The following is a 13,082-nucleotide window of genomic DNA, read 5'->3' as shown; positions in this document are numbered from 1 at the left end:
ATGTCATTTGCTGTATTTCATTTTGCTAAATGCAGAAAAATATGCCAATTGTCAAAACAAACAGTGCCATTCCATTTGCATATCCAGCCATCCCCAATTTAGGAGAGAAGGAAAAACATTTTCCATTAGCTAACTACAAACCAGGGGGAGTCCTGCTTTCCCTGAATTTCCTAAAATGCGGACTTCCTTACCCAGTTTAATGGTTTTTCAGAGAAGAATTTGAACTGGGCCAGTGAAGTTCCAAAGGAGACTGAGTCTGTAGTGTTTTATGACCATCCCCGCGGTGGCCATATCAGGGGCAGATTTCAGACCTCTTTACTTCTCGAATTGATTTCTAAATCTTTACTCTATTGCAGTGAAAAATTGTAGAGCCTCATAGCCCTTCAAAAATAATTTCCAGTGCTTTTAGAGTTCTAAATTCATCAACCTTTTAGAGACTTCAAATAATGAGATTATTTTTCTTTTCAATTTTGATAGCTCATTTTTTTTTTATTTTTAATAGCAATTCAGCCTCCGTGAGAGGTGGCCAAGGGAAAATGGCTTTGTTATCTATTTCACTGGCTGAAACCCACAACTCCCCTGCTGGTCTCTGCGTGTGAATTTTGGGGCCAGAGCTACAAATTGGGAATGTTTCCCATCCCAGCAGGTGAGCTGTACCTTGCCAAGGGCCAAGCTCCTTGTGAACGTAATATTTCAGGTGAGGATGATTTTCCAAAAGGTGATTTTCCTTAATCCAGTGGCGTTCAATGTAACCTGGGTGTTGTGTTGTTATTTTAAACATGGCATTTTCTTTCCGTTACGCTGAGATAGAATTGGGGGTATAATAATTTTCCGCATACGAGTGACACAGATTCTTTCAGTCTGTAGCCCCAGAGGTGGCATGTGGTTAAAACTTAAAGGCTGCATTTTATTCCTTTTCATAATGCGCAGGAACGGGGAGCCCTGGTGCTTGGTGCTGGACTTTCAGCAGGCCCCCAGGCCACAGTGTTTTGGTTGAGTGATCTGGACCAGCCAGCTACAGAGAGAGGGAGAGAGAGAGGGGAGAAGAGGGAGAGGGAGTGAGAGAGAGAAGGAGCGAGAGACCGAGACCCCCTTTCTGAGCTGCATAAAGAGGCAGCCCAGCTCCTTGCCCGGCTCCTTGCCCGGCTCCTTGCCCGGCTCCTTGCCCAGCTCTGGCACTCTGGTTTCATTTTGCTCCCGTTCTCTTCATGCTGTTTGCCGCAGGAGGATAGGAGAGTATTTTAGCTGGCTTCTCCTACTTTAGATATTTCAAAGAGTCCTCCCTGAAAGCTTGTCCTCATCTTAAGATTTGGAACTCAGACCAGGTCTGAGAGACACATTGAGAATAAAGGGAGAGAAATGGGGTGGAGTGGGGCTGAGAGACCCCACGCTGCCTCTGAAACCATCTGCCCTGGATCTTCTACCTTTGGGAAGGCTTCTTAAAGTCCCCACTGTGTGTGGGCCACTCACTGGAGTGGGTAGCTCGAGAAGTTTCCCCCTATCTGGTGGCAGTCATGGCGAGGGGCCCTTCTATTCCTTTGGGAATGTGGGCAACTTGGGGGAAATTGTGTTTGGGGGCTTTATCCAGTAGGCAGAGTGGAGGGGTATGTCAGGCCAGGATGTGTTGGGTCACCCCCCCAGATCCCCTAGACTTCTGTAGTCTGAGGCCCTGATGGTCAGTGCCAGAAGGTTGACCATGTGCTGGGCGTGAGCTCAGAGCTGGCTCAGTCTGGCCTTCACAGCCCCGATGCAGACCTCAGGCCTTGGGGGTGGCCTCAGGGCATCTGTTGCTCCCCACTGAGTGGGAAGATCCCTCAGTGCAACACCTTGGGCAGCCATGGAGTCCGGGCACCGTCTGGGCTGCTTTGCTTGTCTTTGTGGCCACCCTGAGCATCTTTGTGCTGTGTGTCTGCTACCTGGGCGCAAAGACTACGTGCTTAGCTCAGATTCACTCACTGCCCCTTCCTTCAGCCACTCCGTCCTTGGAAGGTCCAGGGCCTTTCAGGAAAAGGGGAAAGGAGGTCAGTGATGGAAGGGCCCAAAAGCTCGTTGCAGGCTACTTGGCCTCCTGGCCGGGGCAGCTCTGCGGTCCACGGGAACGCAGTTTGCATGAAGCCATGTCTGATAACCATGTTCCTTCCTGGCCCGATAAGATGCAGCTCAGCAGGTCTCAAAGATATTGCAAATAACATGGAAGCAACCCTAATACCAAGTCAGAAACCATTTCCCTCAAGTTTAAAATCCTGCTGCATCTCAGACTGGCCTTAGCTGGGTAGACGGTGTCTCTAAATAGCGTCCAGTTTTGACAGAGACAGTCTGCTTCAAGAGACCCGTGGCTTCTGAACATCCCAAGATTCCCAGCCCCAGAGAGGTGGCAGCTGGAGTAGCCTCCGCTTCTCGTAAGACTCGTAAGACTCGGAGAGATGCCTCAACCTCGCTGCTTTCAAGGAGAAGGGACTGCTGGTGTGTGACCCAGCCCCAGCCTCTGTCCCAAGGCTGGATTTGGTTCTATGGCTAGCTGGTCCTCCCTGCACTGGTTCAAGTGGCCTGTCCCCATAAACACCAATAATCAGTGGTGACTTGTATCCTTGAATTGCTGGAACACTGGGCTAGGAGTTAGAAGACCACATCTTGCAGTGTAAACAAACCACTCCCCTTCTTCCCCGGGTCTTCTCATCTTTAACATGACCAGGTGAGTGTAAGGCCTTTGGGGACAGCCCAGCACTTTCCCTCCCAACATAGTTGGGGCTCCTGCCATGGTCCCCCAGTTATCCCCGTTCCCCCTCCCTGCTGGCAAGAAATGAAGATCCCACATTGGAGGGAAGAAAACACAGGGTCCTGGGAACTTCAGCACATGGCTCATAAATCTTTGGGGGTCCATATCCTCTCCTCTACCCCGAGACTGCCTGGGGGTTACCTCTGGGCCTGGGAGAGGCTTGTGAGCCGTACTCAAAGCACAGAGAGCATAGTTCCCAGGTCCCCCTTAAAAAATGAAAACTGAAAACAAACAAACAAAAAAACACAAAAATAAAACAACAAAGAGCCCTGGTGGCTGAGCTCCTGCCTCCTTGCTCCTCACTCCTCCCTAAACCCCAAAACTAGACGGGGTGTTGGGCAAGGTTGGCCTGATGGGAATTTATTGATAACCATAAACCTGAGGTGGGTAGAGAGAGTAACACCAAGAAAAGACATCCTTGATTAATGTGTAGAACCAAGTTTCTTGTAGACTGTGCTTAGGTCTTGGAGGCTGTGCCTGGCACCTCGTGGAATGTTTGCCCATGTCATCCCTGGACCATACACTCCTGACTGTGTGGTGGAAGTGGACAAGTAGAGATCTGAGGGTTTTTGCTTTGGGGGCAGCCAGGCCAGGGATGGCTGGGGAGCTGGACTCCAGGTGAACAGGGCACATTAGGTCTGAGCCACCAGTGACTGCCTTCTGGCATCACATACTTTAAATGTTTTCCCAAACTTTGAGAAGCATTCCCCGCCTGCCTCTTTCATGCGTGGCCTCAGCTCACCAAGGTGTTTGAAATGTTTGCTTTTTGACATGGCATGTGAGGAAGGGGTGGAATGTTTTATGGAGCTTGGAAGACTGGGCTGCCGCAGCCAGGGACGGCCACTGTGCCTGGGAGGACGCCACCGCCTGGACTTGTGTAAGCCTTTCTCTCACTTTTGCGACATGCCTGCTGTGCAGCCAAGGCAGAGAGACGTAGTTTGTGTACAGTTTGATTCTTGAACGTGTCTTTCTGGTGCTATGCTTTTTTCCAGTGTCAGGCTTGTGGAGATTTTATCCTGGGGCTGTGAGGGTGTGAAAAGCTGACGTGGAGGAAAGAGGGTGGGTTGACAGATCGACGAGCTTGCTGGCATCGAAGGTCCCTTTAAGTGACTAGAGTTGGGGAGCATTGGGAAGGCATCCCTCGCCTCCTCAGCCTGGGGTACAGCTTTGTGCTCAGTCTATGCCCACCCAGGCTGGAAGGTCATAGAGGCCAGAGAGTGCCCTCTGACCCCTGGCTCAATGGCCCTTGGCTCTGGGCCTTCCCTTTCCCAGCAGCCCCTCTGGGCTCTCTCTGCCTCTCTGTTATTTTTGCAGGCGGGCTCCCCAATGGAGCCTTTCCCTCTCAGCTGAATCCACATTCACCAGCTCAGGCCCTCTGCACAAGCCAGCCGAGGGTTTGTGTGACCTTGGGCAAGCTACCTCAAGCTCTCTGGGCTCATTTCTCAACTGAAAAACAACAGGATCATCCAATAAGGCCATTGTTAAGATAAATGAGTCCAACACATGTTGGACTCGCTGACTCCATAGTAAGGACTCCCTGTTAGTTGGTAGGGTTTACCTGGATGACAGAAGAGAAAGGAATCCTGGAACTCAACTGCTTATATCAGGCTAAACTGCTTGGGCAGAACAGTGCACATGCCCTACCTTCCCCTGTTTAGACCCTTTAAATCACTTCTAGGAACAAGGTGAGCTCTAAAGAAATCAGTAATTAGGAAACTCCTGCCCTGCTTTCCGGGCTTCATTCAGCATGAGGCGAATGGCCAAAGGTTCCCATCCACCCCCACGGCAGAGAAGCCGTAGAAGACCCTGCTCTACCCCCTTTTCATCCTTTCGAAGTAGGAGAGGAAAGGAGGGGAGGAGAACATCTTCTGGGTTTTGGTAGGAGGTAAGTGAGGACTCTGGGTTTCCTACTTATCATGCCTCAACTCTCCTAGCTTGTGGGGGGGGGGTGCCCCATACCTCTCCTCTCTAGAGGGCCCCATTCCCTTTACTCACTCCAGGCACATCTCGTTGAGTCTCTGTAACACCTGAGGTTGTCAGATCTCAGAGAACCCACCTTTGGAGGAAATTGTGTGCGTTCTGCTCACATTTCTGCTATTTACTGCCTCCGATGTCTTAGGGTGTTCTGTGCCCTGCCTCAGTTTCACTATCTGTAAAATGGGCAAGTCCCCCCTCTTTCATAGATTTTGTGAGGGCCCTCAAGAGAACTTCCACACGGCCCTTAGAGGCCGCATATAGCAGCTATTATAATGTGATTGTTTTTATGGTGTTATAACACTTCCCAGTGGGGGACCCGAGATGAGGTAACTTCCTGGCCTCAGTTTCCCAGTCTACAGAATGGGAACGATAAAGATTTCTGTTTCTTAGGGTTGTTATGAGGATGGAATGACCTGACACAAGGAAAACACTTAGAACAGTGCCAGCACATAGTAGCCTCTAGTACATTTTACTTATTAATAGTATCCTTATTATCATCAACTTCTCCAATGTTTTTTAGGATGTCAGTGAGGTGACCTGGCTAAGTCCTGCTTATTTTTGCCCTCATTCTTCTCAAACATATTGCATATATGGTAGGATTATCGTTAACTGTTTTCACACTTATTAAGGAAAGTATATATTTGGAGAGATGACCCACATCATCATTAACTGTGCTTCTTTTATTTACTAGCAGAGCAAAGAAGGGTAGATGCTCCTGTTGGCGAGCAGGCAGTGATTAAAGCTCATCTCTCCCCTTCAGCCTCTTTTTTCAGAGGCCTCTTTGGTTCTGGCTGGTGCCTGGCCTCCGCCCAGCGTGCCCAAGGAAAAGGCTTACTCCCGAAAGGTTGGGGCTGGTAATGGTACCGTCTGCCCTCATCTCACGCTGAACCCGATTTCCGCTGGGGCCCCAGGGTTGGAAGCTCCGAGGTCCTTCCCGCAGCATCCGGCCATCTCAGGGCTTTCCTGCTGGCTGGTAGAAGAGCCCGCACTGACTTCAGAGATGAATGCGCTTTTCTGGGATCTGAAGACTTATGAACCTTCAGGGAACTTTCAATCTCTATCTGGCTCTCTGGGACACCCACGGCTGTCTCCCGGACTCGGCGGCCACCCTTTACCCCCGCCCCCGGACCTCCGCTCGGTCCTCACCCGGCAGAGCTTCCGCACGAGGGCGCATTGGCTCTGGGACGCTAGGGTCTTGTGCCATGCGATCCCCGGAAATAAGCCCCGGCGCGATCCTTCCTATCGCAGCTCCTCCTAGGCTCAAGTTTCAAAACTCTTCACCTGGGAGCCTAGGCTCCATCCCCGCGAGGGAGCGGGTTGGAGTGCCGGGCCGGAGCTTTACAACTGGAACCCCTGGGAGACGTTGCAAACTTCTGCAAATGCGCGGGGCTGGATGCGCCTCTCCAGACCGCGACTAGAACTTGGGTTTTCTTTTTTCTTAACCCCTACCCCCCACCCCGTTTACTATCAGTGCCCGCCCACTAGCCGCGCGTGTCTCCGCCCGAGTCCGGCCCATGCCCAAATTGGGTGGTGGTTATTACTGTATGAATCCAAGCCCGGATTTGCCTTTAGAGTTTAGAAGAAGCGTCGCGGCGGGTGTGCCCTTCGGGAAGAGGCAGGGATGTGCGCGCTGGACTCCGGGTGCCGCGAAGCACCAGGAAGGGCCCCGGGTGCAGAAATGGGAGGAGGTGCATAGTGACACCCGTTTCTCTCTTGCTCTGGGTCTGTTAGAGCAGGCGCTGAGGCCGGAGACCCAGCTGTATACAAACTTGAGCTTGCTGGGGCGCGTTGGTCTGGAGAAGTTGGGGGATTTCGGGAGCTGTGAGGCCCGCGGGTTGCAAATGCGCAGGCATTAAGGCTCTTTTCTAACTCCAAGGTTGAAAGGGGTGCTCTGGTGAGAGCCAGAGATCCAGAGAGAGGACAGCATCCCGCCCGTCTCCGGGCAAGAAGGCCATCCTCCAGACCTAGGCCCAGGAAGGCTGGGCTGAACAGTTGGCCTAAGTTAGAAGTGCAGCGCCCTGGACGGAGGCCTGAAGGTGTCCCAGGGCCTAGCCTGGCGCTGCTGCCTCAAGCTGCGCCTGCACCCAAACTGGTTTTCCGACCCTGCTTGCCACGTCTTTTTCGGTATTTCAAATGTATTCGCTCCGCAGTGGGCTATCCGAAACCCCCAAACACAGGAGTTACTTTCTGGACTCCATTTTGGAGTGAGATTCTCCTGAGCCCTCTAAACCGATCTGCAGCAGTTGTCGCCTCTCTGCGACAGCAGCAGCGGCAGCCCCACCCCCACCCCACCCCAATGCACGCTTAGTGCTTCTCTTCCCATTCCCGCTGGGAACCAGGCTTGGGCCATTTCTACACCCACCTGCCTCCCCACCACTCCTTCTCTTTGGCATCGCGACCGATTTACTCAATGAAAGCTAATTCAGTTATCCGGAGTGCTTTTTTTTTTTTTTTTCTTTTAAAAAATATTCAGCAGAGATCGTAAACAGGAACTGGTCACGCTACATGTCCCCTCCCCCCGCAATGCAGTGGAGTGAGAGCAGAGACACCTCCTTCTGAATAGGCATCATCCAGGGTTTTTGATTCAAACCCTGACGTGGCTAAATGTAAAATAAGATGGGGGGGTACTTGCACCCCAGGGTGAGTGGGTGGGTCGTCGGAGAGCAAGCAGGCTTTCCAAATGCTTAATGTAATCACGAGCCAGCTGTGTGCACTTGTAAAGTTGTTATAACCCCCCTCCTTGTTATAAACAGGAAAGCGCAGAATATAAAGCAAGAGACCCGCATTCACAAATACCAGCTCTCCCGCGCCAGCTGCCAAATTCCCCTTTTATGGCGTGTCTTGCTTGGAACCTCAGCCCCATCAGAAAGACTTTAGTTTCTCCCCCCATGAACTTTCCAATCGGGTTCGTTTTGAAACTTTCCTGAACTGAGCTGTGGACCAGGTAACCCATGCCCTCTCCAGCTCCCCTGCGCCTGATGGGTTGGCTTCAGGAAAGGTTGGGCTCCTGGAGTCCTTTTCCCGGTGTCCCCAGGGAGCCCTGGAGGTCCGAGCTTGCTGCCTTTGGGATGCTAGGGCCCCGCTCTGACTCCTTCGGGGCGTGTCCGAATCTTTCCAAGGACTGCATCCTTTTCTCAACAGACTCCCAAACCTCTTAGTTAGAGCTCGCCTCTCCCCCCAACAAATGTAAAGCTTTCAAAGACTTCAGAAGGCATTTTGCGAGACGGTGCCATCTCTACATCTCCTATTAAGCCTGGGAGAAGAAACCTTTTCGTGGGAGGCCCTGGTATTTCGGGGCTCCCTCAAGCCAGCGGTAAAACTCATCCCTGTTCCCTGCCCCCCACCATCTCCACCTCTCCTTCCTGGCCCGGCAGACCCCGCTCCCAGCCACCGAGGTCCACATCCTGCCTCGCTGACTGTGTGTGCTTACAGCGTCAAGGGGTGGACGTGATATTTCAAACATCAGATCAGTGCGTTTATATATTGGGTGCCCGGAAATTTTTCCAAATAAACACAGCTTGATTCAACTTGGGTGGGCGGACTTATCAACAGACTAATTCTATAAACAAATGAAGGAATAGCCCCGAAACCGATTGGCTGGTATCAAAAAGACACGTGGAGGGAAAAGCTTGGAGTTTTTCAGCAATGAAATTTTAATTAATGTGGGTGGGCTGAGAACACAACGACTGTTTATCATAGACAATTTATTTTCCAGCGCTAAGTCAACATATAATAGCAAACTTACAACAATTATTTAACATTTTTAAAGCCATGAAGAAGGGACAGAGCGCGGAGCGGCCGGGGAGAGCGGCAGAGTGGGAGGCAGACTTACGGCCGGCTCCCCAGGAGGGCCCTTGCGGCGCAGGGCGCAGACCCTAAGCCTCCCGGTCGCCTGCGTCGCAGGGAGCGCAGCGCCGGCTCCCACTCGCCATGAGCCACCTCTTTGGTTCCCAGCTGCCTGCCCTGGCTGCCTCGCCCATGCTCTATCTGTACGGCCCCGAGAGACCCGGGCTGCCTCTGGCCTTCGCCCCCGCAGCCGCTCTTGCTGCCTCGGGCCGGGCGGAGCCCCCTCAGAAGCCGCCCTACAGCTACATTGCGCTCATAGCCATGGCAATCCAGGACGCGCCCGAGCAGAGGGTCACGCTCAACGGCATCTACCAGTTCATAATGGACCGCTTCCCCTTCTACCACGACAATCGGCAGGGCTGGCAGAACAGCATCCGGCACAACCTCTCCCTCAACGACTGCTTCGTCAAGGTGCCGCGCGAGAAAGGGAGGCCGGGCAAAGGCAGCTACTGGACGCTGGACCCTCGCTGCCTGGATATGTTCGAGAATGGCAACTACCGGCGCCGGAAAAGGAAGCCCAAGCCCGGCCCCGGGGCCTCGGAGGCCAAGCGGGCCCGTGCCGAGACGCACCAGCGCGGCGCAGAAGCGCAGCCCCAGGCGGGGAGCGGGGGAGGGCCTCCGGGCCCCGCGACCCCCAGCCGCGAGGGAGCGCCGGCACACCCGTGGCCCCTCCCGGAAGGCTCTTCTACGCCGGCACCCTGCCTCTGGCCGGAGCCGGCGTCCCCAGAGGAGGCTGCGGGGGACGCCGTCCAGGGCGCAGCGGCGGTGGTCGTGGGCCAGCCAGCGCGCACGGTGGATGGTCCGGGGTCCCCTTTACGCCCTGTCTCTCGCAGCTCTCCGAAGGGCTCCGGCAAGTCCAAGAGCTTCAGCATAGACAGTATCCTGGCGGGACGACAGGTCCATAAGCCGGCTGAAGGGGCTGAGCTCCTGAGAGGCGCCAAGCAGGGGCCTGGCGGCTGTCTGGGTACCTCGCTTCTGGCCACCTCCACTAGCCTCCGTCCCCCGTTCAACGCTTCTCTGATGCTCGACCCACACGTCCAGGGCGGCTTTTACCAGCTCGGAATCCCTTTCCTTTCCTACTTCCCTCTGCAGCTCCCTGACACTGTGCTTCACTTCCAGTAAAGCGAACAGCGGCGCTGTTCTTTCCCTCGCCCTGGTCAGAGCTTCTCTCTCGTGAGCCGCCACGGCTCCCACCGCTGGTGGTAGGAGTCACTTTTCAAAGAATGATCTTTTCCTCGGCTGAGGTGTGGATCCTGGGAAATGTTTCCAACTTCTGCGCGCAGGTGGGCAAGCTCACCTGCCTCCTCCAAGGGGATCTCCCCAGAACCAGGAGCGGCTTGGGGTTGAAAAGACTCTGCCCAGCTGGGACTTCAGCATCTCAGACCTCTTACTGTGGGAGCAGGGGAATTCCTTGACCTTAGGTCAATCTAATGGCGGGATCTACAGCCACCCACTACAGGTCCTGTGTGTTTGGGGCACCCGAGGGCCCAGACAACCCAAGAGCAGGACAGACACATTGTGGTTGTTTCAATCTGAAAGCCACCATCTGACCTTTGCCGGCTGGATTGTCGCTGTGACTCAGGCCTTGGCTTTGACCCATCTGAGTGATGGGTGTTCACAGTCGAGATGTGCCCCTCCCCCCCTCCACTCCCACCCTGGCGGATGACCCGTTTTTCAGGTTCTTTGGCAGATCTAGGGCCTGGTGAGGATTTATGACCGATGTCCAGGTGAAAGATGAGAAACTACACTTTTATTTTAAATAGAAAAATTTTCTCTTTTTTTCCTTTCTAGACAGTAAAAGGAACATGCTCTCTTCTTTCACTAAATACTTGACTCTTTTTACTATAAAAATTGCCCTGTGAAAACGTTTATATTAACAACTTCTGTTAAGAACGTGCACTCTATGTAATATAGCATCGTGTTACATTATTCTAGCTCATTAGTCGATACATATGTTCTCCAATGCATGTTACCAACGATAGCAGTCATCTTATCTTTTTGCTTTTGTTTTTAAGGGATCAAAGATTTCAGGGGAGGCCGGAGGTGTGTGAAGGGGAGGGGCGATGTCTCAGACAACACAGGATTTTCGATTTCCATGTTTGTTTTCGAGATCTAGAGTTGATTGTTGCTCCATTTTCCAGAATTGTGTAATGAAGGACTACTATTCATCAAAAGATGTCGGAGGAAACAAACACATGAAGAGAAGATACAGGGAGAGATGGGTTGGTGCTGGGAAGAGTAAGGGAATCTGCTGGTATCTACTGGAGGCAGCTCTCTGCACCCCCAAGCATATGAGGCATGGTGGGAGGATTCTTTCAGACATTCTCTGGTGACTGCATCCTAGTCTGCAACCCAGAACCCCCTCCTCATTCCAGCCCCTACCAAGCAGACCCAGAGCCTGCAGGTAAATAAGCCCCCTATGGAGGTGACCAGAAGTCTGGTGGGAGGGGTGGGCCACATGGCAGGGGTCTGCAACAAAGATCTGGTTAAGAAAATTGAGATTTTCACAATCCTGTTCATCTTGGAACTTTTGGGAAATGCATCTAACCTCTTGGGGTTGTCTTAAGGGTTCTGGAACTTGATTTCCTGAACCGCCGAGTTAATTTTATCTGATGCGGGAAAAGCACAATAAGTCATGAGTTCGTGGAGGTGGGCTGAGATAGGTCTTCAAAATAACTTTTTAAATAGTTTCTAGGATTTATATAAAAATGAACACAAACTTTACAATGAGAGAGACGATTGGTTAATATGTTGGAAAGGACATTTAGGACAAGCATAATAATAATTACTAGGCACAGAGTTGACTTTCTGAGAATTCATCCTGAAAGCCATGTGCTACTGACTCATAAATGTTTCCTTGACAGCTTTCTATCAGGCTGGTGGGAACACTTCAGTGAGCTGCAGAGTGCCCTTGACTTTAAGAACTTTGATGACATCCCATTGCTGAGATCTAGGCTCACTCTGATTAACTTAAAACGTGGTGGAAGGGTTGTCATTGGCTATTTTGTTATCTCAAAGTCTCAGTGTCTGTGAATAAAGTTGTTTTTTCATTAATCTCTCAATGACTGGTTCAGTGGATTACTGGGGGGAATAAACAAACAGTGTAATAAGAGGAGACTAGGATTATATTTGGGACACAATCAGCATCTCGAGGGGGCTCTAGGAGCTGGAGCAGAAAAGCCCAGGACCAGTGGATACTGCCTGAATGTGAAAAAGTAAGATAAAAATTCTGCTGTATAGGGTACATTTTGAATTTTTCCTGTGTGTGTGTGTGTGTGTGTGTGTGTGTGTGTGTGTGTGTGTGTGTTTGATTTGATATCTTGTATATTTTGTTAATTTATGATGGCTATTTTCTGGAGAAGCCAAAAATCAAATACTGCCATTTTAAAGGGATGGTATTTTACAGTTACAGGTATAATATAAACATTATTTTTTTGTCACAGAAAAAAGGTAGAAGTGTGTATCTACTTTGTAAGAGGGTTTATCCATACATAAAGAGAAATTCTAACAGATACAATTATATCCAAATTCATTCACACATTCATCTGGTTTAGGAAAACCAAGAGAAATTTTCTATGTGGGCCATTTTCTATGTGTTCTATACAATTTTATGTATATTTCTTCCTACTGAAGAGAAAGAGGAGCTTTGGGTCTTAGCAATCCAAATAGCCTTTTTAATGTTCCAGATTTAATCATGGTTCCAAATTAGGGATCATTGAGACCAAGAAATGGATTCTACTTTTAATTAAAACAATATTTAGGGTAAACCAGAATTAACCATATTATTCTACTCTTAGGCAGTCTGAAGGTATGCTTCTGTGCTCTCATCTAAACAAAGTGAACAGATTCTGTTTTCTGTAAATGATGTTTGGTTCAAGTCCTGATCTTTCTCTGTCTCTGTCTCTCTCTCTCACGCACATGCGCACACACACACACACACACACACACACACACACACACACGAGTACAATGACCATAATGGGGGATATGGGAGGTGTATGCATAATGATAAATAAGTAATGTGTATGTATGTGGGTATGTATATATATGTATACATGCATGTATGTGCGTATACATATGTTTAGTTTACATGGATGCTCAGAAATTCGTCTTTTTTGCGTATAGGTGGGACAGATAGTCTCAAATCTAGTGTTGCATTCTTTCAAAACAACCCGAGTATTGATACTTTGGGAAGGATTTTGTTTTTCTGTACCGCTTAAGCCAGGGATAATTTGGCTTTTGCACTATTATAGTGCAACTAACCAAGAGTTTATGAAAGAATCTTGGAAGACATACTAAAATGAGACCTTCATTTCCATGATTTTACAAAGATGAGAGAACTTTGCAAAGGCCTTCGCTTTGTCTGGCTTTGGATATTTGTGGGCTCTTGTAGAGGCTCATAGCCTCTGGGTCTCAAATGCCCCATAAAATTTTCTAGAACTTCAACAGGTCATAGTTAGCCATTTTGGGATATAATTGTGTC

At 50.5% G+C, this 13,082-nt stretch overlaps 1 protein-coding gene across 3 annotated transcripts; it reads left to right on the top strand.

The window, feature by feature from the left end:
* The first annotated feature begins 30 nt into the window (after positions 1–30).
* On the top strand, positions 31–11,661 carry FOXL1 (forkhead box L1). Of its 3 annotated transcripts, none has more exons than XM_023536664.1 (2): positions 31–697; positions 6,630–11,661. In XM_023536664.1, the coding sequence occupies exon 2, from the start codon at positions 8,684–8,686 to the stop codon at positions 9,719–9,721; it is 1,038 nt and encodes a 345-aa protein (XP_023392432.1). In that variant the 5' UTR covers positions 31–697; positions 6,630–8,683; the 3' UTR covers positions 9,722–11,661. The 3 variants fall into 3 exon arrangements, with proteins under 3 accessions (XP_023392432.1, XP_023392431.1, XP_023392430.1); XM_023536663.1 differs by having other exon boundaries at positions 5,514–11,661; XM_023536662.1 differs by having other exon boundaries at positions 31–6,441.
* The last annotated feature ends 1,421 nt before the right edge of the window (positions 11,662–13,082 follow it).

The sequence above is a fragment of the Pteropus vampyrus genome, unplaced genomic scaffold (assembly GCF_000151845.1).
Source record: "Pteropus vampyrus isolate Shadow unplaced genomic scaffold, Pvam_2.0 Scaffold166, whole genome shotgun sequence".
Lineage (NCBI taxonomy): Eukaryota > Metazoa > Chordata > Mammalia > Chiroptera > Pteropodidae > Pteropus > Pteropus vampyrus.
The sequence above is the reverse complement of the archived record's forward strand: the minus strand, read 5'-3'. Positions and strand labels throughout refer to the sequence as shown.